Source organism: Anomaloglossus baeobatrachus, chromosome 5 (assembly GCF_048569485.1).
Source record: "Anomaloglossus baeobatrachus isolate aAnoBae1 chromosome 5, aAnoBae1.hap1, whole genome shotgun sequence".
Classification (NCBI taxonomy): domain Eukaryota; kingdom Metazoa; phylum Chordata; class Amphibia; order Anura; family Aromobatidae; genus Anomaloglossus; species Anomaloglossus baeobatrachus.
Genome location: NC_134357.1, coordinates 21,240,620 through 21,267,970, shown reverse-complemented (window position 1 = coordinate 21,267,970; position 27,351 = coordinate 21,240,620). Strand labels below are relative to the sequence as shown.

Genomic DNA, 27,351 nt, shown 5'->3' with positions numbered 1-27,351 from the left:
TTCATTGATAATAGTGTATTTTTTTTTTTTCTGCTCTCCGTAAAATATACACATTTTTTCTAAATGCTGATTGCTCTCCAAGTCTATAGGGTCATTTTAAACTTAAGCGCTAGCATATATTCACTCTTGATTTCGGCACCGTTAGCTGTATGGGCGCCTGCGCTTTATTATATCGCCTGTTTACATGGTATTTCTTCGCGCATGCGCATTTGTGGATTTTCGGCGCAATAGGGGAAGAAATTTCCTCTTACACGCCGATGTATTTCCGGTCCATTGGCCACTTCCGCCCGGCGTGTCAGCTGAACACACAGTTTGATTTGAGCACGGGAACACCAGTATTTGATTGTCTCATTAACTTTCCTGTATTTATATGTGTGCTTTCTCTTGTTTGTCCATTACCTTCCCCTGATGAAGCCCTTGTATTAGGGCGACACGCGTAGGGTCAGTGCTTATCTGTCTGGCACCTTACCATGGCTGAATTTTTGCCTCTACTTTTGTAAGTGTTCCCCTCTGGACCTCTTGTTTGGTGGCTTATTATGGTCCTTTGCATGTTTTAGGGCAATGCTCCTTTAGGAGATCTATATTAGGTTATTCCAGGTCTTGTTACCTTCATTTGCCCTTTAGATTTCTGTAACATCTTGTATTATCATGTATGGATGTACATTTTGTATGTGTTAGTGCCGTATTGTTGGGTCCATGGGACAGGTGTCCATGTGTTTTTAAGTGGTTTTAACGGTGTTTTGCACTTTCACGTTCCTAATAAATATTTGTATATATATTTTGACTATATTTGATGAGTTGAGTGCTTTTTTGCCTACTCTTTTCTCTCTCTTTAGTTATAATGAGTTGTAGTGTGCAATGCAGGCAGAGGTGCTGCAAATGTCTTTGCACTAGTGGGACTATAGCAAAGTCCAATAGCCACGTTTAGGATGCCACTAGGTACACTCAGTGTTTGCTAGTATAATGGCTTAGTAACAATAAGTTTGAGTGTGCAATGCAGGCAGACGTGCTGCAAATATCTTTCCACTAGTGTGACTACACAAAAGTCCAATAGCCACGTTTAGGATGCCACTAGGTACACTGAGTGTTTGCTAGTATAATGGCTTAGTTATAATGAGTTGGAGTGTGCAATGCAGGCAGACGTGCTGCAAATATCTTTGCACTAGTCTGACTATAGCAAAGTACAATAGCCACGTTTAGGATGCCACTAGGTACACTCAGTGTTTGCTAGTATAATGGCTTAGGCGGGCTTTGCACACTACGACATCGCAGGCCGATGCTGCGATGCCGAGTGCGATAGTACCCGCCCCCGTCGCAGCAGCGATATGTGGTGATAGCTGGCGTAGCGAAAATTATCGCTACGCCAGCTTCACACACACACTCACCTGCCGTGCGACGTCCCTGTGGCCGGCGACCCGCCTCCTTGTTAAGGGGGCGGGTCGTGCGGCGTCACTGTGACGTCACACGGCAGGCGGCCAATCGGAGCGGAGGGGCGGAGATGAGCAGGATGTAAACATCCTGCCCACCTCCTTCCTTCCACATAACCTACGGAAGCCGCAGTGACGCCGGTAGGAGATGTTCCTCGCTCCTGCGGCTTCACACACAGCGATGTGTGCTGCCGCAGGAGCGAGGAACAACATCGGACCGTCGCGTCAGCGTAATTATGAATTACGCCGACGCTGCACCGATGATACGATTACGACGCTTTTGCGCTCGTTAATCGTATCATCTAGGATTTACACACTGCGATGTCGCATGCGATGCCGGAAGTGCGTCATTTTCAATTTGACCCCACCGACATCGCACCTGCGATGTAGCAGTGTGCAAAGCCCGCCTTAGTTATAATGAGTTTGAGTGTGCAATGCAGGCAGACGTGCTGCAAATATCTTTCCACTAGTGGGACTATACAAAAGTCCAATAGCCACGTTTAGGATGCCACTAGGTACACTCAGTGTTTGCTAGTATAATGGCTTAGTTATAATGAGTTGTAGTGTGCAATGCAGGCAGAGGTGCTGCAAATGTCTTTGCACTAGTGGGACTAGACAAAAGTCCAATAGCTACGTTTAGGATGCCACTAGGTACACTGAGTGTTTGCTAGTATAATGGCTTAGTTATAATGAGTTGGAGTGTGCAGAGGACAGGAGGGTACAGTGACAGGATTGTGGGTATGGGTAGAGGAATGGAAGCCTGCCTTTCTATTCCCTCCTAATGGGGAAATGCAGCGAGGAAATCCCTGACCTTAGCTACACAGACGCTGTCTCTGTTTTCAGGACCTGTCACCTATGGCTCTGACCCTGCCGGTACGAGCCCTTAAAAGGACTGATAGAAAGTGCTCTCCCTAAGCTGTCCAGCGCTGTGTATGGAGCGCATACAGCAGTATCGGCGATAGGACTCAGGACGGAGCTGCGCCAGTGATGTCTGACACCAAGGACGCAGAAGAGATAATGGCGTCCGGACGGGCAGATACTCGTTTTTATAATGCAGGGACATGTGACATGGACATCCTATCACACATGCCGTTGCTTCTCTGGCTAAAAGTCCACTTAGCTGTGTGTGTGTCTGGGATTGGCTGCCATAATGGCCCTCCCCACTACACGCGCGCGCTTAGGGAAGGAAGACAAGGAAAAAAAAAAAAAAATGGCGATCGCCATTATACAAACAGCAGTGATCTGAAGGCGCTGTTAACGCACACTATACACTGAAATTTCATAATAGTGTGAGTCACAGAGTGACTTACACTATTACAGCGGAAAGCCAGCTAGGAATTAGCTGTTTTTTTGCTGCTAGAACCGTTCTCGAACGTTTCTAGAACTATCGAGCTTTTGCAAAAAGCTCGAGTTCTAGTTCGATCTAGAACAGGCCCCAAAATCACTGGAGCCTAGAACTGGAGAACCTCGAACCGCGAACCGCGCTCAACTCTAATCCTGATTCTCTAGTCAGCTCCGAAGAGCTTAGACTGGATCCATCAGCAACCATCAACCACCTGGTGGCTTAAAGAAGTCCCTTTTATAGCCACAGCCTTCCACTTGGATACACTGCGTCCTCATCGATTGGTTGGACAAGATCGCCTCTCCCATTGGATGAACCTCAAGCTTCATGGACAATGTTCATCCAAATGATGTCTACAGAAAGACTGAGGATATCTACATAAAGTCTGCAAGTCACAGACTAGACAATGGCTACTAAGGTAATCACATTAGCAATACACAACTACGTTACAATGGTTACTGAAAGAGTCTGGAGAAACAATACGTCTGGCTTTCAGTGGCCAACACAATTACATGAGTCAACAAGAGTCTTGTAGAAACAATGAGGGACTTATCCCCCGTCTATAAACAATCTATCATCCTGTCTGGCTGAATTTTAAGAAACTTTAACCCATGAAAGTCCATGTCGTCACAGGACTGTCTCATCATTATCAGTCAAACCATACCAGCAACACCATATCTGGTGCTGGTTACAGCAATTTTATGGAATCGTTTCATAATTTTTTTAGACCATCCAATGCGAGGCCACAAGAGACAAGAAGTCTGACACATAGTCAACGGCTGGAGAGGATGATACAGGAGTATCTCCAAATGAACATCGATGCCATGACTTTGCAAATGGAGCCTTGCTCATTTTGGGCTTCAAATCTTGAAAAATGGCCTGAGCTCTCCACTTACGCCTTGGAGATCTTGTCGTGTCCCGCAGCCAGCATTGTCTCTGAACGTATCTTCAGTGCTGCTGGGTGTGTGCTGACAGATAAGCGCATGCGTCTGTCCAGTGACAATGTGGACAGACTAACATTCATCAAGATGAACAAGTCATGGATCCGCAAGGACTTTACTACCCCTGTGTCATCCTGGGGAGAGTAAAGGCTGGCGTATTTTTGACTGTGCTTGATGCAAATCTACCTGTCAAGTTTGCAACTGGGGCACAAGTGATGCCACTGAAGTGGTGTCTGTGGGGCCCATTTTTTTGAAAAAAGGGAGACTCTGCTTGAAGTACCCTTGCTGTGTTTTTAAAAATGAGCCAAGATGAACAAGTCATGGATCAGCAAGGACTTTGCTACCTTTCCCCGGTGTCATCCTGGGGACAGTTAAGGCTGGCGTATTTTTGACTGTGCTTGATGCAAATCTACCTGTCAGATTTGCAACTGGGGCACAAGTGATGCCACTGAAAAAAAAGGGAGACTCAGCCTGGAGTACCCTTGATGTGTTTTACATGATTTTAGAAGGGTGTCCCATGCCTATATCTCTGTCTCCTCCTTTTTTTCCTCGTCCAGCTGTTTTGTTTTCACATGAGTATATATCCTTGTCACTTTCCCATGTGTTTGTTGTGTCTTGGGAGTTGTTTGTCACCTTTTGGACACCTTTGAAGGTGTTTTCTATGTGTTTTTATGTGTTCGTGCTTGCCTCCCATTATTTTCAATGGGGTTCGAGAGGTTCGTCGAACAGTTCGTCGAACGTTCGTCAAACGGGGCCTCCGTTCGACGAACCGAACCGAACTCGAGCCTTCAGAGGTTCGCTCATTTCTAGTTAGAAACTTACCTTAGGTGTTTTGTCACCAAGAACCAGAAGGATTGAACATCTTACCATTGGCCGAATTTTCTATAAAAAAAATCATCATCAGGAGTCTACTGACAAGTCACCTTTCTTTGGTGCATATAGTTTTCATCTACAATTTGGTACCTTTAAGCCTGTTTTACACGTTGCAATTTTGCATACGATATCGTATTCGATTTGCAATGCCCCCATCGTATGTGTGGCATGTTCAATTTGTTGAACGTGCCGCACAAACGATTAACCCGCGTCATACGTACTTACCCGTCCATACAACCTCGATGTGGGCGGCGAACGTCCACTTCCTGGAGTGGGAGGGACGTGCGGCGTCACAGCGACGTCACGCGGCAGCCGGCCAATAGAAGCGGAGGGGCGGAGATGAGCGGGACGTAAACATCCCGCCCACCTCCTTCCTTCCGCATTGCCGGTGGGAGCCGCCGATGGAGGTAAGCTGTCGTTCAATGTTTCCGGAGTGTCACACACTGCGATGTGTGCTGCCTCGGGAACATTGCTCAACCGCACGTTCAATTCATGAGAAATGAACGACGTGCATGCAATGAACGGATTTTCGTTCAATTGTAATCGCACGTAGCTGTCACACACTACAATGTACCTTACGATGCCGGATGTGCGTCACTTACGACGTGACCCTGCCGACACATCGTAAGATATATTGTAGCGTGTAAAGCGGACTTTAGTGGTAGGGGTGCTTCGGGAGTTCCTGAGGAGGAGCGTTTTGCCTCACCATTCTCTTCTGTATGGCAATAGCTTCAGAGTAACTTGAATCTGATGGGAGAGAGATACAAACATATGGCTGACAAAAAAATCCTTGCCAGGTCTGATTGTCTACCAGAAATATCATGGTAAAGATTCCTTCTTAGAAGTTGGGACCTAGGTGTATTGGCCCTTATAAGGCAATCACGGTCATTAACCCAGTTACGTTTAGTCTGGAATTTCCTCAGGCTTTTGGGATCCACAGCTCTTTAGTTAAGGATTTTTGGAGTCCCAGCTCTTTAGTTAAGGATTTTTGGAGTCCCAGCTCTTTAGTTAAGGATTTTTGGAGTCCCAGCTCTTTAGTTAAGGATTATGTTGCTGAATTATCTCTTTTTTTGCATTTATTATATTCATTTTCACTATTGTTTTATACAAACTTTGTTGAAACAAATGTGACCATTTAAGAGGCAAAATGGGTCATTGTTTGCTTTATTAATTAGTACATTTTTTAATTACTTAGTAAATTTAATCTTCAGAAGAAAATGTGTGTCATGTCAACAGGTTAAGAAAATAATAGAAGTTGCAACACCATGCCTTCATTGAGAAAATAATTAAAGGGGTTGTCTACAAAAATTGCAGCCCATGAACACACAATGGTAGGCTGCAGCGCTCGCTACTTGACATAACAATGCCGCAAGAATCTAGGGAGTCAGCGCAGAAATTCCTGAAAAAAGGCTGATTCGGGAAGTATTTGTTTTGGTTTTTTATTTACTACAAAATTCATACAGCTGCACACTGAAATGCTAACAGTGAATAAGTGAACTCTGGTATTGCATTACTGCTATAAGAATATTTGAAAAAAAGAGATACTTAGTTTATGTATTTTGCAATGCATGTGAGCTCGGTAACCAACGGCAAGGTGATCTCTTGTATACAAGAGGTCTTGCCGCTGGTTATCGGGCTCACATGCATTGGCCAATACATAAACTAAGTATCTCTTTTTTTTTTTTTTCAAATATTCCTATAGCAGTAATGCAATACCAGAGTTCACTTATTCACTGTTAGCACTCCAGAGTGCAGCTGTATGTGTTTTCTAGTTAGATTGTATTTTCAGCTAGCACCTTTCCTCACCTGTTGGATGTGCAGTCTTTTTGATACATTATTTTTTTTTTTTTAATTAATCTCTCAATCTTTAGCCTTTAATACACGGTTTTACAGAAATGGAAAGTCACTTTAAGGCCATTAAAGAAGGATTTTAAAACACAGCAGGGCATGGTCAGATGGAGTGAAACTCCAATACATTTGCACTGGATAGTCTGTGAATTTGTAGAAAATTCTTCAGCAAATGAAAACCCAAAGGCTTTGATTTAGCTAAAAAGGAAAATCTGTAGAATCTTTGCTGGTGGTGGGACATGTGCAACCTCTCCCATGTAGACCATGCTGTGATCACGCACCTTCATACATCAGTCATAGTAACACAACCTTAGAAAAGTAACATGACATATGATGATCTTATACCTTCCAGGATGGAAAATTATTGGCCAAGAGGTTAGAAGAACATTCCCATCAAGGTGGCCTTCATCTATAGATTATGTTTATATTTTGAGATATGTGGATATTTATTAACTTTCCCTTGGCTGAGGAGGGGCTAGACGGGTGATATTGTGATAACTTTTTGGGTATAAATATCGGTGTTTTCCCCTCCATACTCATTCTGGATCCATCATGAAGTTCCTCCTGATCTGTGTGCTCCTCGGAGCAGCCGGTGAGTCCTGTGTCCATAGTTAATTCCCATATTTTTATTTTTTTTATCAATTCTTATAATTTTATGTTTTTGATCGTAATCTCAACTTTTCCAATATGCTACATTTATGGATCACTATATTAACACATGACGTAACCTGATTTATTGTAATCTTCTCAGCTGCTTTTGAGGATGATGACAAGATTGTAGGAGGCTACACCTGCGCCAAGAACTCCGTCCCCTATATCGTGTCCCTGAACTCCGGCTACCACTTCTGTGGTGGATCCCTGATCAACAGCCTGTGGGTGGTCTCCGCCGCTCACTGCTACAAGGCGTAAGTTACCGCAACTCTGACCCTTCTAAATCATTCCCATCAAGTCAACAAGTTTTGCCCTTTATTTAATTGATTTTTTTATTGTAGGGCAGCACAAAGCAATAGTATTGCAACCATGCCTTTAATAAAGTGTTTTTGCGATCAGAGCACTTATAGTATACTAGAAGGTGGCCCGATTCTACGCATCGGGTATTCTAGCACTTACGTATTGTGTAGTTCATGTATGATTTTTGTTATATATATATATATATATATATATATATATATATATGTTGTTGTGTGTAGTTACCAAGTGTTTGTGTAGGGCGCTGTACTTGTTCTGGGTGTTGTCTGGGTGTGGCGGGGGGTGAGAGCGGTGTTGTTTGTGTGTTGCGTTGTTTGTGGAGCGCTGTGTGTCTGTAGCGTTGTGTGTGTGTTGCGCGGTTTGTGTGTGTGTGGTGTGTTTTGGGGGGAGGTATGTTTTGTGCAATGTGTGTGTTGTGCGGTATGTGCGTATATTTGTGTGTGCAGCGTTGTCTGTGTGTGGGTGTCTGTGTAGGGAAGTTGTTTGTGGTTCCCAGTGTGTGTGTGTGGTGTGTTGTGCAGTGCGCGCGCGTGTGTGTGTTGGGGGGAGGTGTGCACTTCCCATCGTGCTCCATCCCCCATGCAGCGCACTCCCCATCGTGCTCCATCTCCTATGCTGCGCACCTTCCATCGTGCTCCATCTCCCATCCTGCGCACTCCCAAACGTGCTCCATCCGCCATGCAGCGCACTCCCGATCGTGCTCCATCCCCCATGCTGCGCACTCCCAAAAGTGCTCCATCCGCCATGCTGCGCACTCCCAAACGTGCTCCATCCGCCATGCTGCGCACTCCCTTTCATGCTCCATCCCCCATGCTGCGCACTCCCTTTCATGCTCCATCCCCCATGCTGCGCACTCCCAAACGTGCTCCATCCCCCATGCTGCGCACTCCCAAACGTGCTCCATCCCCAATGCTGCGCACTCCCCATCATGCTCCAAGCCTCCCCCAGCATCAGCCTCCCCCTCCCAGCCTCCCCCAGCATCAGCCTGCCCCTGCATCAGCCTTTCTCCTTCTAGCCTCCCCCAGCATCAGCCTCTCTCCTCCTAGCCTCTTTCCTCCCAGCCTCCCCCAGCATCAGCCTCCCCTAGCATCAGCCTCTCTCTTTCCAGCCTCCCCCAGCATCAGCCTCCCCCAGCATCAGCCTCTCTCCTCCCAGCGTCCCTCGTCCCAGCCTCCTCCAGCATCAGCCTCCCCCTCCCAGCCTCTCTCAGCATCAGCCTCTCTCCTTCCAGCCTCCCCCAGCATCAGCCTCTCTCCTTCCAGGCTCCCCCAGCATCAGCCTCCCCCAGCATCAGCCTCCCCCTCCCAGCCTCCTCCAGCATCAGTCTCCCCCTCCCAGCCTCTCTCAGCATCAGCCTCTCTCTCCTTCCAGACTCCCCCAGCATCAGCCTCCCCCTCCCAGCCTTCCCCACGATCAGCCTCTGTCCTCCCAGCCTCCGTCTTCCGCTCCCAGCCTCCCTCAGCATCAGCCTTCCCCAGCATCAGCCTTCCCTTCCCAGTCTTTCCCAGCATCAACCTCCCTCTCCCAGCCTTCCCCAAGATCAGCCTCTCTGCTCCCAGCCTCCTCCAGCACGCCGTGCTCCTCTGCCGACACTCACACACCCGATCGCATACACTCACACACACCCGATCGCATACACTCACACACACCCGATCGCATACACTCACACACACCCGATCACATACACTCACACACACCCGATCGCATCCACTCACACACACCCGATCGCATCCACTCACACACACCCGATCGCATACACTCACACACACCCGATCGCATACACTCACACACCCGATCGCATACACTCACACACACCCGATCACATACACTCACACACACCCGATCGCATACACTCACACACACAGACACTGACAATATCGCACATACGCGCTCACAGTCACAACATCCGGAGATACCACATGCTTCTGGCCATGTGATTCTCCGTCAGGTCCTGGAAGGTCACAACAGCACAGTATCGAGGCCGAGAAGCAAGTGATATCGGCGGATGCTGCGAGTGTGTAGATGCGATGTAATGTGTGTGTGAGGTGTGTGTGAGAGTGAGTGTGATCTGATGTGTGTGTATGTGTGTGTGTGCTGTTATGTGTGTGCGTGTAGATGTCCGGCCGAAGCAGGACCTTGATGCGCTGGTAACTATGCAACCATGGTTACCAGCGTATCTCGTCCCCCGCTCGCACGGGAGCCCACACCAGCATACGGCAAGGCCAGCAATGCGAGGGTAAGTGTCGGCTGGGCTGGCGGCGTACGCTGATGTGGGCTCCCGTGGGTGGGGGGGGTCGGGGGGGTCGGGTACAGTACTCACCCGGGAGTCGTTTCTCCGTCCGTGTCAGTTCGGGGACTGCGTGCGGGGGGCGGGGCCAGAGCTAGCGTGCATTGCGTGAGGGGGGCGGGGCGTGGCGTGGCCGAGTTGCCAATCCCTGCAGGGTGCCGGGGCGAGAGGCCAATCTGTGGGGGGGCGGAGCCTGGGCGAGCGGCTGGCCAATCCGTGTGGGGGCGCAGCCTGGGCGAGCAACCAATCCGTGTGGGGGGGCGGGGCCATGGCGAGCCCAGCAGCCAATCAGCTTTGTGTCACCGTAAGGACACTGTCACCGTGACACAATTTTGGAGCATGACAGACAGACAGACAGACAGACAGACAGACAGAATAAGGCAATTATATATATAGATGTTGCATTAAAATTATGATGTGACCGGAACTTTGTTGTTCTCTAGAACAATAATGAGGCATAATCTTCATTGTCAATTATTCTATTGAGCTCTGTAATATGGGAATTCCTAATATTTTAGCATTTTATGTATTCTACATTCTTGATTAATTTTCAAGTATTTATCAAAATTTATTTTAAAAAATAAATAAATAAAAATATATATTTTTGTTCCAGGAGCGTACAGGTCAGACTGGGAGAGCACAACATCGCCGTCAGTGAAGGTACCGAGCAGTTCATCAGCTCCTCCAGAGTCATCAGACACGCCAGCTACAGCTCCTGGACCCTGGACAATGACATCATGTTGATTAAGCTGGCCTCTGCCGCCTCCGTCAACTCCTACGTTCAGCCTATTGGTCTGCCCGGTGGCTGCCCCGCCGCCGGCACCAGCTGTCTCATCGCCGGATGGGGCAACACCCTCAGCAGTGGAAGTAAGTCAATAATTAGGAGGAAGTAAAAATATGTTAGGGACGTGTTAAAATTTGGAGACTGCTCAGAAGTGGACATTGCTCAAGGGTGGAGATTGCTCAGGGGTGGAGACTGCTCAGGGGTAGAGAGTGCTCAGTGGGGGAGATTGCTCATGGGAGGAGAATGCTCAGGGGTGGAGAATGCTCAGTGGGGGAGATTATTCATGGGAGGAGAATGCTCAGGGGTGGAGAGTGCTTAGTGGGGGAGATTGTTCATGGGAGGAGAATGCTCAGGGGTGGAGAGTGCTCAGTGGGGGAGATTGTTCATGGGAGGATATTGCTTAGGGGTGGAGATTGCTCAGAAGTGGAGATTGCTCAGAGGTGGAGATTGCTCAGGGGCAAAGATTACTCAGGTTAAGAAATACAGAATTTATTTCTTAGTAATGTAGTAGTATTACTAAAACAGAAGAGTAGGAGCTACTGACTTGTTAGATGCTGGAGTTTATTCAGTGTGTCTAAAAATTATTATTTTTTTAATAATCAACACCAGACAGTGATATTTTCTGCAAAAGAATCCAAAACGTACATTTCAGGGTGCACTATGGAGAAAAAAAGCTTTCTCATTAATTAAACTGTTGGTTTAAAAAAAAAGTAAGTGCCTAAAAATAATCATATCAAACTGAAATGATTGAAAGTGTCTAAAAATAATCATAACAATTCTTACAAAATAATTTGCTTCCACGACTTAAGGGGATTTTTTTAACAAAACAATAAATTCAAGTTATTTATTTTACCTTACAATTTAGATAAGAATGTTGTAGCCAAAGAGCCTTTCTCATTAATTGAATTGTTGGCTTAAAAAAATAAGTGTCTAAAAATAATGATATACCACTGAAATGACCGAAAGTGTCTAAAAATAATGCTATAACACTGAAATGACTGAAAGTGTCTAAAAATAATGCTATAACACTGAAATGACTGAAAGTGTCTAAAAATAATGATATAACACTGAAATGACCGAAAGTGTCTAAAAATAATGCTATAACACTGAAATGACTGAAAGTGTCTAAAAATAATGCTGTAACACTGAAATGACTGAAAGTGTCTAAAAATAATCATATAACACTGAAATGACCGAAAGTGTCTAAAAATAATCATATAACACTGAAATGACTGAAAGTGTCTAAAAATAATGATATACCACTGAAATGACTGAAAGTGTCTAAAAATAATCATATAACACTGAAATGACCGAAAGTGTCTAAAAATAATCATATAACACTGAAATGACTGAAAGTGTCTAAAAATAATGATATACCGCTGAAATGACTGAAAGTGTCTAAAAATAATCATATAACACTGAAATGACCGAAAGTGTCTAAAAAATAATCATATAACACTGAAATGACTGAAAGTGTCTAAAAATAATCATAACAATTTTTACAAAATGCTTTGCTTCCACGGCTTAGGTATTTTTTTAACAAAAGAATAAATACAAGTTATCAATTTTTCCTTACAATTTAAATAATAATGGCGTATCTAAAGAGCCTTTCTCATTAATTAAATTGTTGGTTTAAAAAAATGTGTCTAAAATTAATCATATAAAACTGAAATGTCTGAAATGTCTAAAAATAATCATAACAATTTTTCCAAAATGCTTTGCATCCATGGCTTATTTTCTTAAAACAAAACATTACGTGCAAGTTATACAATTTTCCATACAATTTAGTTAAAATTAATGTTGTATCCAAAAATATTGAGAATCAAAAGTCTGAGAGCAAAAACTGTCCTTTGTATTGGCTTTTTTTTCTGGGAGTCTAAATTTAGGTAATGGGCCATAAACAATATTATTATTCTTTATTTTTACAGCACCATTGATTCCATGGTGCTGTACATTATAAGGGGTTACATACAGAATACATATACAAGTTACAGTAGACAGACTAGTACAGAGGGAAGAGGACACTGCCCCCACGGGCCTACAGTCTTACAGGATAATGGAGAGGAGACAGTGGGTTGGGGGGGTTGCAGCCGCTCCGGTGGTGGTGAGGTGGAGTGCGGTCATTGCAGGCTGTAAGCTTTCTTGAGAAGATGGGTTTTCAAGTTTCTTCTGAAAGTTCCGTGTGTGATGGATAATTGGACATGTTCGGGCACAGAATTCAAGAGGATGGGGGATACTTGGGAGAAGTGGAAGCGATTCAGTGAGGAATTTACAAGTGTGGAGGAGAGAAGGAGGTCTTGGGAGACCTGGAAATGTGTGACGATATCAAGAGATTAGTTATATGGAGGAAACAGATTGTGGATGGCTTTGTAGGTCAATGGTAGTAGTTTGAACCAGATAAATTGGGGAATTGGGAGCTAATGAAGGTATTTGCAGAGGGGAGAAGTGGGGTGGTAGGGAGGAGAGAGGTGGACTAGTCATGCAGCAGAGTAAAGAACTGGAGAAGTGCAAGACTGTTAGCAAGGAGGATGTTGCAGTAGTCGAGGTGGGAGATGATGAGGGAAGCACTAACAATATAATAGATCCAGGGTTGAGGAAAAGATGAATTCTGGAAATATTTTTGAGTTGGAAGCAGCAGAAGGGTGTAAAGGATTTGATGTGTGGTGTGAAGGACAAGGTAGATTCAAGGGTATCCAGTACAGAGGAAAGTGTAGTTTATCTTCATGGTGCTCAACAGACTCCATTCACTATACTAGACTTCCTATTTTTGTCATAGAACAAATCCAGTACTGTTGGGTAACAACCAGGAAGATCGGCATTTACCACCGTATTACCAGTAACCATAATTTACTTGGATGAGATCTTTCTAGGACTCCAATAACGATCGAAAGTGGAAATTGTAGAAAGGGAATGAATCTGAAAATTGTTCAAAATGTATTTTAGTCAGGTGACATGATGCTCCATATCTAACGTCATTTTTTTAGATCTTAGCCAGCTTAGGTAGAGTCTGTGTACAAGTAAAAGCATTGTTAATGGTAATACTGATTACCTCCATTTTGAAATGTTACGGATGTGGAGAAATCTACTTAATCATGTAGAAGACAATCTCATGTGACTAAACCTTAGTGGAAGAGAGATTAATATTAAACTGAGATACAAGTTCTTTGATGATTGATGATTTTTCTTTTTTCGTTAATCATTTGGGGGGTCTTAAATATACAATATCTAATATTTTATGTAACTTCTCTTGCAGCAAACATGCCCAACCTCCTCCAGTGCGTGGACGCCCCCGTCCTGACCGCCGCCCAGTGTAGCAACGCCTACCCCGGAGAGATCACCGGAAACATGATCTGTGTTGGATACTTGGAAGGAGGCAAAGATTCCTGCCAGGTAACGTGGATTTTAATCCCATAATTTTCCAATCTATGACCAAAGGATGGGGCTATCATGGTGGCCCTACACTCTATAAGAACATTGGCTGATCCACCATTCTTTGCGAGACCAGCCAACGTTAATCTGTATGGTGTGTCCCAACATGACCATGATGGCAGATATCAGACACATAGATTTTAACATTCCCATTCCTATGTTCTTAGAGGAGATAAATAAGAAGAGAATCCGGCACTCCGCTCTTCTTAATTGATTACGGGGTTGGACCCTATCTGAGCATCAACAATAAGGACGGGAGTGCCGTATTTCCACAAAAAATACTTAGAGGAGATAAGTCGCTACCAAGGGTTTCTGGTAGAGGCTTACTCTCCACTCTCCATTGTGAATACTGTAGATACATGTTTGGTCAAACTGAGGCATATGGGGAAGTCAGGAGGATTAGACCACAGGAGCATTCTGCTATCTAGTGCTTGTGGCCACATATCTACAGGACTCATCAACGGCAGGAGAATCCATAAATGTGTCTCTAGTCTCATTTCTTACAATATTGCCTTATGATATTTAGTACTTGTATAGTTCTGTAGCAATGTACCAATTTTGTCTTTCTTTCTTCTCAGGGTGACTCTGGTGGACCCGTGGTCTGCAATGGACAGCTCCAGGGTATTGTCTCTTGGGGATACGGCTGTGCCCTTAGGAACTATCCTGGCGTCTACACCAAGGTGTGCAACTACAACTCCTGGATCTCCAGCACCGTTGCCGCCAACTAAACATCTTTCCTCTGTGGCTTGTTATCTTCTCGTACTTGTGGCAACTCGCAATCAATAAAAAGTTAAAACAAATCACAGTCTTAGTGTATCAATGTGTGTGACATGGGAAGTTAAAATGAACTGTCCACGTAGATCAGCTTAATATCCTGCAGTTTTTATCTAGAGGAAGACAGAAAACACATATGAGGTCCATATGTCTGTATTTTAAAAGGACCTATGTTCCATCAACTTCTAATATAAGTGACTTCTCCACTCCTCCAAGTCACTAATCACCACATATAGAATCATTAGGGTCTATGCACTACACAGTAAAATGCTGAGATGCCCATGATGAGCCCATAATTTTACCCTTAAAGGGAATCTGTCAGGTGATTTTCTAGTACAATACTAATGTTATTTTTAAATAGGGCTTAAGGAGACCTCTCAGGATCAGTAACTTTTATTGCTCTACGTTATACTGTTCTCTTGTTGTAAGCTCCATAGAATTCAGTGTGATGTAATAACTAGTCAAGCATATGGAAATACAAACTGCATATTCACTGCTGCCCCCCACACCTCTCATTACTGACATCAGTGATAGTAAATCTGAACTGAATTTATACTGCTGCCCCCACTCATACACCCTTCCACCTCTCAGTGGTGATAGTGAATGCATTGGGTGGGGGGGGGAGTAAATATTCAAATTTTATTTATATACACTTGAGTAATGTGCACCAGACACTGAATTCTATGGAGCTTACAGCAAGATAAGAGGATAAGGTAGAACAATAAAACTTAGGGTTTAAGGAGACCTTTCAGGATCAGTAAGTTTTATTGTTCTACCTTATCCTGTTATCTTGCTGTAAACTCCATAGAATTGTGTCTTGTGCACACTAGACAAGTGTATGTAAATACAATTTGCATATTTACTCCTCCCCCCACCTTCTCAGTGCTGATATCAGTGAAAAAAATCTGAACTGAATTTGCATACTCCCTTCCACCTCTCAGCAAGAATCCTGGATGCACTGGGAGGTGGGAGGGGGGAGCAGTGAATATGCAAATTGTATTTACATACATTTGACTAGCCTGCACCAGACACTGAATTCTACTGAGCTTACAGCAAGATAACAGGATAATGTAGAGCAATAAAAGTCACTAATCCTGAAAGGGGACCTAAAGCCATATTTAAAGATAACATTAGTATTGTACTAGAAAATCACCTGACAGATTTCCTTTAAGAAATAAAAATTATGGGATCATCATGGGCATCACAGCATTTTATTTCCTTGTGCAGCAGCTACCTGGCATTGATTCACAAAACTTGTTAGCTTTCTTCCAAAACACATAAAGAGAAGAGATCCATCAGTAGGTAAGACTATATCACACATAATAGTGTTATAATGGCCAACAATGTAAAAAAAAGCCTAAAGAAAGGTTATAGTCTGAACATAATCAGAGATTGGCATGGATAGCAACAAGCGCCGAAACAGATAACCTGGTGTCTAATATGACATCATTGACAGGATTTAGTCACATAGCCATGATGAAAGAGGGTCCAATATCCCAGTCATGGCCGCACAAATATTACGGCTTTGTATGTTTCGCGATATTGATTAGTTGCTTCATCAGGAGCGGAAGAAATGGAACTAAACATCCAGTGGTCTAGGGTTTTTTTTTTTTATCTCCGGAGCGCCAGTCACATAATCAGAGCTTATTTGGCAGGTGATCGCAAGTATTGGTGCGCGCACAAACGGGAACTCCTGGCAAAAAAATTCCAAATGCAAAAATTACATTTTTTGGTTGTCGCAAATTTCGATCAAAATGCAATAACAGGCGATCAAAACGTAGCATCTGTGCAAAAATGGTATCATTAAAAACATCAACTCGAGACGCAAAAAGTAAGACATCACTGAGCCCCAGACCCCAAAAACTGAGAACTCTACGGGTTGCGGAAATTGGCGCAAAAAGTGTGCCACTTTTTTTGGACAAACGTCCGAATTTTTTTTAACCCCCTTAGGTAAAAATAAACCTATACATGTTTGGTGTCTGCAAACCCGTACCGACCTGAAGCATCACACTGACACATCAGTGCTACCATATAGTTAACACGGTGAATAAAATATCAACAAAACTATCATGCAATCGCACTTGTTTTTCAATTTTTCCGCACTTAGAATTATTTTGCCATTTTCAAGTACACTATATGGTAAAACTCATGGATTAATTTAAAAATACAACTCGTCTCGCAAAAAACAAGCCCTCATATGGCAAGATTGACGGAAAAATAAAAAAGTTACTGCCCTCGGAAGAAGGGGAAAAAAATGGCGAGGTAACATCATCAATTGTCCTTGCTGCGCTAATGTCCCTCATGTGTTCGCTGACCCTTATGCGGAGCTCTCTGAAAGTGAGGCACACATAGATCAGGGAACAAGCACAGGCGACCAAATATATCACACACATAGTGCTACATGACTTGATGTCTGATGTCTAATTTTAACTTTCAATAAAGCAAACCTATTGCTGATCCAAAAAAGGGATCATTTTTGGAAAACGTTTGTCAAAAAAGCCATGGCTTCTTCCTTGTACACTGCATGTGTCTAAACATCAGCGTGGAAGACATCTGCTCCCCTGGATCTTAAATTTGGATCATATTTACATTTTAGAAGCCATAAAAAGTGTCAGTGCACTGAGATACTAAGAAGGCTGATGGTTATCACCGGTTACCATCCGCTTACCTATAGTCATGTATGTTGAGTCACTTGGACATTACTAAAGCTTTGCTTGGAACAAAGAGCTTGAAAGGTGCTGGACAGTCCTAGGAGACCTCAGAGTGTTACATGTGTTGGAGGCTTTGCAGTATTTCGATTGGTGACTAATCAAATGTTGCTTAAAAATTTGTCAAATCTGGTGAATCTGAATTTCAAATCATTGGATCAGCTCTAGTGACCATTTATATTTATAAAAACTGTAAAACTCTGGAATGTCTTCAGTTATTTCCTTTGAATTACACTCAAGCTTCAATTTCAAAACTTATTTTTTAGTAGTTATACAGCTTGTGTTATTTGGAATTTTTTTTTTTTACAAAGATCATATAATTTTAAAATCTAATATATAAAGCTGTGTGTGTGTGTGTGTGTGTGTGAGTGTACAGTATTTGTGTATGTGTATGTGTGTGTATGTATGTACAGTATGTATGTGTGTGTACGTATGTGTGTCTGTGTATGTGTAATAGTATTTATGTATGTGTGTGTATGTATGTATACGTATGTGTGTGTGTGTGTATGTGTGTCTGTGTGTGTGTGTATGTATGTATACGTATGTGTGTCTGTGTGTGTGTGTGTATGTATGTATATGTATGTGTGTGTATGTGTGTCTGTGTCTGTGTGTGTATGTTAGTATACGTATGTGTGTGTATGTGTGTCTGTGTGTGTGTGTGTATGTATGTATACGTATGTGTGTGTATGTGTGTCTGTGTGTGTATGTATGTGTAGGTGTATACAGTATATGTGTGTGTACATGTGTGTATGTGTGTATGTGTGTGTATGTATGTGTGTGTGTGTGTGTGTATCTGTGTAAAGTATGTGTGTATGTATGTGTGTGTGTGTATGTGTGTATACATACTGTATGTGTATGTATGTATGTGTGTATGTGTGTGTGTGTGTGTGTGTGTGTGGTTGTGTGTGTGTGGTTGTGTGTGTATGTATGTGTGTATGAATCTTTGTGAAGGACGCATGAATCAAGCCGCCGCATACAAGGTTATTCTGGAAAAACAGTTGCTTCCTTCTGCTCAGGCAATGTTCCCTAACTCTGAGGACTGGTTTTTCCATCAGGACAATGAGCCATGCCACACAGCTAGGTCAATCAGTGCACATCACAACCATATCATGTACAGCCCAATCTCCAGACCCGAACCACATTGAAAACCTCTGGAATGTAATCAAGAGGAAGATGGATAGTCACCAGCCATCAAACAAAGAAGAACTGCTCACATTTTTGCACCAGGAGTGGAATAAGGTCACCCAAAAGCAGTGTGAAAGACTGGTGGAAAGCGGCCAAGACGCATGAAAGCTGGGACCACAAATCATGGTTATTCCACAAAATATTGATTTCTGAATCTTCCTGAGGTAAAACATTATTAGTATTGTTGTTTCTAATTGATTAGAAACTTGTTTTCTTTGAATTATTTGAGGTGTGAAAGCACTGTGCATTCTGTGCATTGTTCTGTCCATTTCACATTTTCAGAGAATAACTACAAAATTTTATGCTTGAAATGTCGGAGATGTCATCAGTAGTTTATAGAATAAGAACAATTTACATTTTACTCAAAAATATAAAGAGAAAAATACAGTATATATATATATATATATATATATATATATATATATATATATATATATATATATATATATATATATATATGTATATATACAGTATATATTTATATATATATATATTTTTTATTTATATATATATATATATAAATATATATATACTGTATAAATAAATAAATATATTTATATATATATATATATATATATATATATATATATATATATATATATATATATATATATATATATATATACATATATATATATATATTTATATATATATATATATATATATATATATATACATATATATATATATATATATGTAAAAGGAAAAGGGATCCAGCAAATTTCAAGAGGTCCGGTCAGCATAAAACTATGGATTTATTGGTAGAAATATTAAACAGTATAGCAGAGCTGTGAACAATATGTTGCAGGAAATAGTGCGTTACAGACAATATTTTTATATATATATATATATATATATATATATATATATATATATGTATATACGTATATATAAAATGAGGTGTGGGTAGAGAGTATATATTGGACATTGTCAGGTGGGACTTTATCAGGGACCTTGCTTCACATTCTATATCTGAACTGTAAACAATTTTCAACATAAAGTGAGAACTAGACCATCCGGTCATACATTGCACACGTGCCCGTACAGTAGTAAACAGTGACATTTTGTTCTGTTTATTTCTTATTTATCTCTTAGTCTCTTAACCCCTTCCTGTCACTACAAATTTTTGTTTTTGCGCTGATCCAAGAGTCATAACTTTTATTTTTATATATTTTTCAGTCCATATACAGTAGCTGTTTGTTTTGTTTTGGGTTTTTTTGTTTATTTTTTTGTTTATTTCTTTGAATAATGTTTTTAAAAAATGCATTAAATTTAAATTTGAACTGATTGGCCACAAATTCTGTTAAGCTTCCTACTGCCCTGAGAAGACGTGTGTAAAGGCCCCGTTACACGCTACGATATATCGTGCGATCTCATGAGCGACGTGACACGCCCAGATCGTATTTAGGATTTGCTGAGATCGCTCATAGGTTGTTTAGTTGCGTTCACACGTAACGATCTCAAAAACGACGCATCAGCAATCAATGATATATCGTTGGACCCAGGCGGTCGTGTGAATGTTGTTCAACGTTGGCAGGGTGTCAAACGGAGCAATATGTCATCTGTGTTTCCAAAAGCGAACAATTTTTTAAAAATGAACGACGTGTCAATGATCCACGATTTTCATCCTATTTGCAATCGTTCAGAGTCGCTCTTAGGTGTCACATGCAACGACGTCGTGAACGATGCCGGATGTGTGTCACGGAATCCGTAACCCCGACGACATATCGCACGATATATCGTAGCGTGTAACGGGGCTTTAACACTCTGAGGTCTCCTAGGACCGTATGCAACCACTTTCAAGCTCTTTGACCAAATATAGCTTCCAAGTGACCTCCAAATATCCTAAATAAACGGATAGTAATTGTTCTTCACGCCTGTTTTCTCCACACTGTCTATATAGTTTCCTCACTGTTTTATGGCTTTCTTTCCCTATCTCCATGGCTAAGCTGTTACGTTCTCTCACTATTTAGATTCTTCATAAAAATGGCTGCTGCATTCTCTACCTATGCTTTTATACAGACAATGATAATCCCTTCTGATTGGCTGTGCTATACCGTGGGATTAGGGATGAGCGAATATATTCGGCACTATTTGTTACTTGCATGAATATTTAGGTATTCGGGCTATTCGTTACTAGTCGAGTATTTTGGTCCTCGACTCGTGAGTTTCGAGTCCCCTCATGTTTGGCGCCTGATTTTCAGCCATTAAACATGCGAGGATTTCCTGCCAATCACAGTAGTGCTGTAGGCATTTTTGCTACTGACATTACTGTAAATTGGCAGGCGTTGTGAAAAAAAACAAAAAAACATGAAATGCGGTCCCTGTTTATTTGTGATAACCACTGCAAGTAAAGGAGATAGCTGGGTACTGCTTTACTAAGGCTGGGAAGTTACATGGTTATTAGGCCTTCCCCAGCCTAAAAATAACAGCCCGCAGCCACCCCACAATTGTCACATCTATTCAATGCGCCAATTGTGGTGCTTTGCCTGACTCATCTTGATTGCCCTGCTGTGGTGGCAATCGGGGTAATTTATGGGATGATGTCAGTTGTAATTTATTAAAATTCACAGCTACCTTCAAGCCCTGGGTTGGACATGGAGAGATGTTTATTAGACCCTCCCCTCATTTCCAGCCCTGTAAGTAAAAAGAAAAAGAAAACACAGAAAAAACACACCATTTTTCACCAATTTATTAACCCTCAAAACAACCCCCCAGGTCTGGTGTCACATGGCATCCCACAATGATCCCAACTCTGCTACATCCAGAAGCTGCAGTTATGGAAAACGTGAACGATCACTGCAGCTCCCGGAACACACTGAGGGCAGCAGGGGACCCAGCTGTAAAAAGCAGTGACGTCAGTAGGATTACTGGAGTTCACAGCCGAGTTCCCATGGTACCAAATGTGACCACTGGTGAATCCGCTGCCTGATTTCTGGACTGCCAGATTGTGGGACATGGCAGCACAGCAGTACGGCAATCCGGCAGTCAGGTCACCGGAGTTCACAGTCAGGGGCCCCCCCGCTGCCTTCAGTGAACTCAGTTGAACCCGCTGCCGGATTGCCGGACTTCTGGAGGTGTTTGATAGACCTCTCCATTACTAACCACTGGGCATGATGCCAGCTGTCAATTCACAGCTGACATCAACTCCAACTACCATTACCTCAATTGCCACCGCACCAGGGAAAATCGGGAAGAACCGGGCAAAGCGCCAGAATTGGATCATCTAATGGATGTGCCATTTTTGGGGTGCCTGCGGGCTTCTATTGTTAGGCTGGGAAGGGCCAAATAACCATGGATCTTCCCATCCTGATAATATCAGCCCCCAGCTGTCTGCTTTATATTTGTTGGTTATCAAAAATGGGGGGCCATGATATTGTTTTATTTATTTATTTGGTAAATAGCTGTAAAATCTTTAACACTTACAGTAAAAGTCGGTTATGCCATAAATGCATTTAATTTTGGTCAATCACATGAACGGCACACGGATGTCACATGGATGTCATTCGTGTGCTGTACGTGGCTTTTATGGATTTCTATTGGCCATTTTCATCTGTACTGATGCTAAGAAATGGATGTGTGAACATCAACACCTATTTAATGAGTATGAGTGTGAACGTGTCTCCACTCCAGGACATGTGAAAATGGACACTGCACGTACTGGAAATACGGATGTGTTAAGGGACCTAAGGCCGGAGTCACACTTGACCTGGCACGGCCGCACAGTCTCCTGACAGGAACGGGTCGGCTGCATGTATTTCTATGCAGCTGAGACACTCCTGTCCGGAGAATGTACGGCCGTGTCGGGTGATGTCGATGCGAAGCTCACGAGAGTCACTCGCAAGTGTGAAACCGGCTTAAGACAGATTGTGAAATTCAATTATTTCCATAATACAGGTGAAGCACGGGAGGAGTCCTGAAGACAGAAGTGAGAAGACGTCTGGTGGAAGATGAAAGCCCATGGTCAAGGCTAATTGGAAAACAGCTAACCAACAAATTGCTAGAGATTGAAGGGAAGGATGAAGTTTTGGAACTTGTGGATAGTTAGAAGATTTGAGGGGTTTTCATAAAAGGAACCTGAAATGAGAGTCATGCAGCAGGAATTCGTGGCCGGCTGCTTTTATGGCAGCTGCATATATTTACTCTGAAATGCTGCAACATTTCAGAGAAATTAGACTAAGCCGGATGAGGACCATGTGTCTCAGATTTCCTGTGAAATACAGGCCCTCAACGGCTTCTCCCCACCCCGAGCCCCTACACCGACAGGTCTCCATACACACACATAGAGAGAAACCTGTCCGTGTAGGGCAGCGGTGCCGGGAGGAGCCGCCGGAGACCTGTCTTGGACCAGTCACCTGAGTAGCATAGTCCATGGTCTTCAAGTAATCTTATTCCCTAAAGAGTAACACGTACATTGCTGAAATTATTCAGCCGTTGTCTAATTCATGCTGATTCCTCCACCTATTCACATTACAGATGTGCTGGTGCCATACCCACATCTGTAAATGAGGAATTAGATGAGCGCCCCCTGCAGGAGCCGGAGGGGATTGCACCCCGGTTATTATCAGGCTGGGCTCCGCTCTCTCGGGCTGTGTATACTGGCGGCACAGAAGTACACGGCGCCATCCTCTGGGGCTGAGACCTTTAGGGTCAGGGTGGACTCGTAGACCGTGGGCCTCTTTAGGGACCACCTCTCCTTATAGTCATTCTCCATGTCCTCAGAGTTCATATTTATGGAAAGCACCATGAGCTTCATCCCCTGCCCCGGCTTCTGCTGATACCAGAACATGTTGTAGTAGGTGCTCCCATCCTGAGTGCATTTCAGCTCCAGTTTTTCCCCAGTCTTCACCATCAAAAGCTTCTTCCCCTGCTCCACGACCACCGCACCGCAGCCTGCCAGGGACACACAAGGGACAGGAAGCTAAACTGGACAGCATCCGAAACTGAGCCCAGGAGCTGACAATCCACCAACAGCAGTTATATCTCCCTGACCCCGGGAGCTGACAATCCACCAACAGCAGTTATATCTCCCTGACCCCAGGAGCTGACAATCCACCAACAGCAGTTATATCTCCCTCACCCCGGGAGCTGACAATCCACCAACAGCAGTTATATCTCCCTGACCCCGGGAGCTGACAATCCACCAACAGCAGTAATATCTCCCTGACCCCTGGAGCTGACAAACCATATAGAGTACATGTATCTCCCTCACCCCAGGAGCTGACAATCCATATAGAGTACTTGTATCTTCCTGACCCCAGGAATATAGCGTACTTATATTTCCCTGACCCCAGGAGCTGACAATCCATATAGAGTACTTATATCTCCCTGACCCCAGGAGCTGACAATCCATATAGAGTACTTATATCTCTCTGACCCCAGGAGCTGACAATCCATATAGAGTACTTATATCTCCCTGACCTCAGGAGATGACAATCCATATAGAGTACTTATATCTCTCTGACCCCAGGAGCTGACAATCCATATAGAGTACTTATATCTCCCTGACCCCAGGAGCTGACAATCCATATAGAGTACTTATATCTCCCTGATCCCAGGAGCTGACAATCCATATAGAGTACTTATATCTCCCTGACCCCAGGAGCTGACAATCCATTTCCAGCAGTTATATCTCCCTGACCTCAGGAGCTGACAATCCAGCTATAGTAGTTATATCTCCCTGACCCCAGGAGCTGACAATCCATCTACACTAGTTATATTTCCCTGACCCCGGGAGCTGACAATCCATCTACAGTAGTTATATTTACCTGACCTCAGGAGCTGACAATCCATCTACAGTAGTTATATTTCCCTGACCCCGGGAGCTGACAATCCATCTACAGTAGTTATATTTACCTGACCTCAGGAGCTGACAATCCATCTACAGTAGTTATATTTCCCTGACCCCGGGAGCTGACAATCCATCTACAGCAGTTATATCTCCCTGACCTCAGGAGCTGACAATCCAGCTATAGTAGTTATATCTCCCTGACCTCAGGAGCTGACAATCCATCTACAGTAGTTATATTTACCTGACCTCAGGAGCTGACAATCCATCTACAGTAGTTATATTTACCTGACCTCAGGAGCTGACAATCCATCTACAGTAGTTATATTTACCTGACCTCAGGAGCTGACAATCCATCTACAGTAGTTATATTTCCCTGACCCCGGGAGCTGACAATCCATCTACACTAGTTATATTTCCCTGACCCCGGGAGCTGACAATCCATCTACAGTAGTTATATCTCCCTGACCCCAGGAGCTGACAATCCATCTACACTAGTTATATTTCCCTGACCTCAGGAGCTGACAATCCATCCACAACTGCACCTGATCCAGAGTGAGACCCTGATATTTGCTATCCCCGCAGCCTAATGATAACTTACTTGGGAGAAGGGTAAATGCAGAAATCAGCAGGAGGGGTGGGATCCTCATTGTCTCCAGGGGATGGATCCTCTCAGTATAATTTAGGGACTTCTGTAGGGGGAGATTCCGGATTCATGAGTGCTCATGAAATGACGATTCTTCTGATGGTGGTTACCACTTCCTACTGTAACTTTGTTGCCTTTTCTGTTTAACCCCTTCCGTTCCTATATAATGATATTTACAAGAAGCAGAATTTGAGGTTGAGGGCAGCGATTACAGGACATGGATAATTCGGCGCCTCCTGTTACTCTCTATCAGACTCTCCCAACTCTCTATGTACCGGTAGATTTCCCTCCTGTTTTTGCAAAGTCAAGAAGACGTCTAGTACAAAAAATTTAAGACCATGATTATTTCTTCTCCATTTTTCTGGGGCTCTGTTTGGCTCCTCCATCGCATATTCCTACAAAAAAGCCAGAAAAAGTAGAGCAATAATTGTTACGGTTCAGTGAAGGACACCATGGCCGAAATTCCTCAGACCCCATCTCAGACAAGATGGTCGGTCGGGGGCTGTTGATTTTCATCGTTTGACAAATCCATATCTCCTTTTTCCATCCTTTCAATAAAACAGAGAATAATGAATTTGGTGGTGGAAATATGAGCAGAAGGTGACAAAGTCGACATTTCACATGAAATCCACTGGAGTAAAATGTGCCAGAAATTAAAACTGAAAAGTGGCGAGAGGTGTGAACAGTTGCAAAGTGTAAAGGCCCCGTCACACACAGAGATAAATCTTTGGCAGATCTGTGGTTGCAGTGAAATCATGGACATATTGTTCCATTTGTACACAGCCACAAACCTGGCACTGATTGTCCACAATTTCACTGCAGCCACAGATCTGCCACAGATCTGCCACAGATCTGCCACAGATTTATCTGTGTGTGTGACAGGGCCTTTACTCACACATGGGGTGACATTATTCTACTAGTCTTCAATAGATTTTATTTTTTATTCCCTCACTGCACTAAAGATGGCTCAGTCTTCTCTTCCATCGTCACTCTGGCTCAGTCTTCTCTTCCATCGTCACTCCGGCTCAGTCTTCTCTTCCATCGTCACTCTGGCTCAGTCTTCTTTTCCATCGTCACTCCGGCTCAGTCTTCTCTTCCATCGTCACTCCGGCTCAGTCTTCTCTTCCATCGTCACTCTGGCTCAGTCTTCTTTTCCATCATCACTCTGGCTCAGTCTTCTCTTCCATCGTCACTCCGGCTCAGTCTTCTCTTCCATCATCACTCTGGCTCAGTCTTCTCTTCCATCATCACTCCGGCTCAGTCTTCTCTTCCATCATCACTCTGGCTCAGTCTTCTCTTCCATTGTCACTCTGGCTCAGTCTTCTCTTCCATCATCACTCTGGCTCAGTCTTCTCTTCCATTGTCACTCCGGCTCAGTCTTCTCTTCCATCATCACTCTGGCTCAGTCTTCTCTTCCATCATCACTCCGGCTCAGTCTTCTCTTCCATCATCACTCTGGCTCAGTCTTCTCTTCCATTGTCACTCTGGCTCAGTCTTCTCTTCCATCATCACTCTGGCTCAGTCTTCTCTTCCATCATCACTCCGGCTCAGTCTTCTCTTCCATCATCACTCTGGCTCAGTCTTCTCTTCCATTGTCACTCTGGCTCAGTCTTCTCTTCCATCATCACTCTGGCTCAGTCTTCTCTTCCATCATCACTCCGGCTCAGTCTTCTCTTCCATCATCACTCTGGCTCAGTCTTCTCTTCCATTGTCACTCTGGCTCAGTCTTCTCTTCCATCATCACTCTGGCTCAGTCTTCTCTTCCATCATCACTCTGGCTCAGTCTTCTCTTCCATCATCACTCCGGCTCAGTCTTCTCTTCCATCATCACTCTGGCTCAGTCTTCTTTTCCATCATCACTCTGGCTCAGTCTTCTCTTCCATCGTCACTCAGGCTCAGTCTTCTCTTCCATCGTCACTCTGGCTCAGTCTTCTCTTCCATCATCCCTCCGGCTCAGTCTTCTCTTCCATCATCACTCTGGCTCAGTCTTCTCTTCCATCATCACTCTGGCTCAGTCTTCTCTTCCATCATCACTCTGGCTCAGTCTTCTCTTCCATTGTCACTCCGGCTCAGTCTTCTTTTCCATCATCACTCTGGCTCAGTCTTCTCTTCCATCATCACTCTGGCTCAGTCTTCTCTTCCATCGTCACTCCGGCTCAGTCTTCTCTTCCATCATCACTACGGCTCAGTCTTGTCTTCCATCATCACTCTGGCTCAGTCTTCTCTTCCATCGTCACTCCGGCTCAGTCTTCTCTTCCATCATCACTCTGGCTCAGTCTTTTCTTCCATCGTCACTCTGGCTCAGTCTTCTCTTCCATCATCACTCTGGCTCAGTCTTCTCTTCCATCAT

At 43.6% G+C, this 27,351-nt stretch overlaps 2 protein-coding genes across 2 annotated transcripts in view; one reads left to right on the top strand and one right to left on the bottom strand.

Moving 5' to 3' along the window:
* The window catches only part of LOC142310678 (trypsin-like), an 81,761-nt gene extending 56,676 nt beyond the window's left edge, over positions 1 to 25,085 (bottom strand). Inside the window, exon 1 of the mRNA XM_075348260.1 lies at positions 24,957 to 25,085. Coding sequence (XP_075204375.1) covers positions 24,957 to 25,005 — 49 coding nt within the window. The 5' untranslated portion in view covers positions 25,006 to 25,085. The remainder of the gene's footprint in view (positions 1 to 24,956) is intronic.
* Positions 6,984 to 14,628, top strand: LOC142310681 (trypsin-like). Its single transcript, XM_075348263.1, has 5 exons — positions 6,984 to 7,023; positions 7,183 to 7,336; positions 10,301 to 10,554; positions 13,725 to 13,861; positions 14,479 to 14,628. Exons 1-5 carry the CDS (start codon positions 6,984 to 6,986, stop codon positions 14,626 to 14,628), a joined length of 735 nt encoding a protein of 244 aa, XP_075204378.1.
* Positions 25,086 to 27,351: the final 2,266 nt, after the last annotated feature.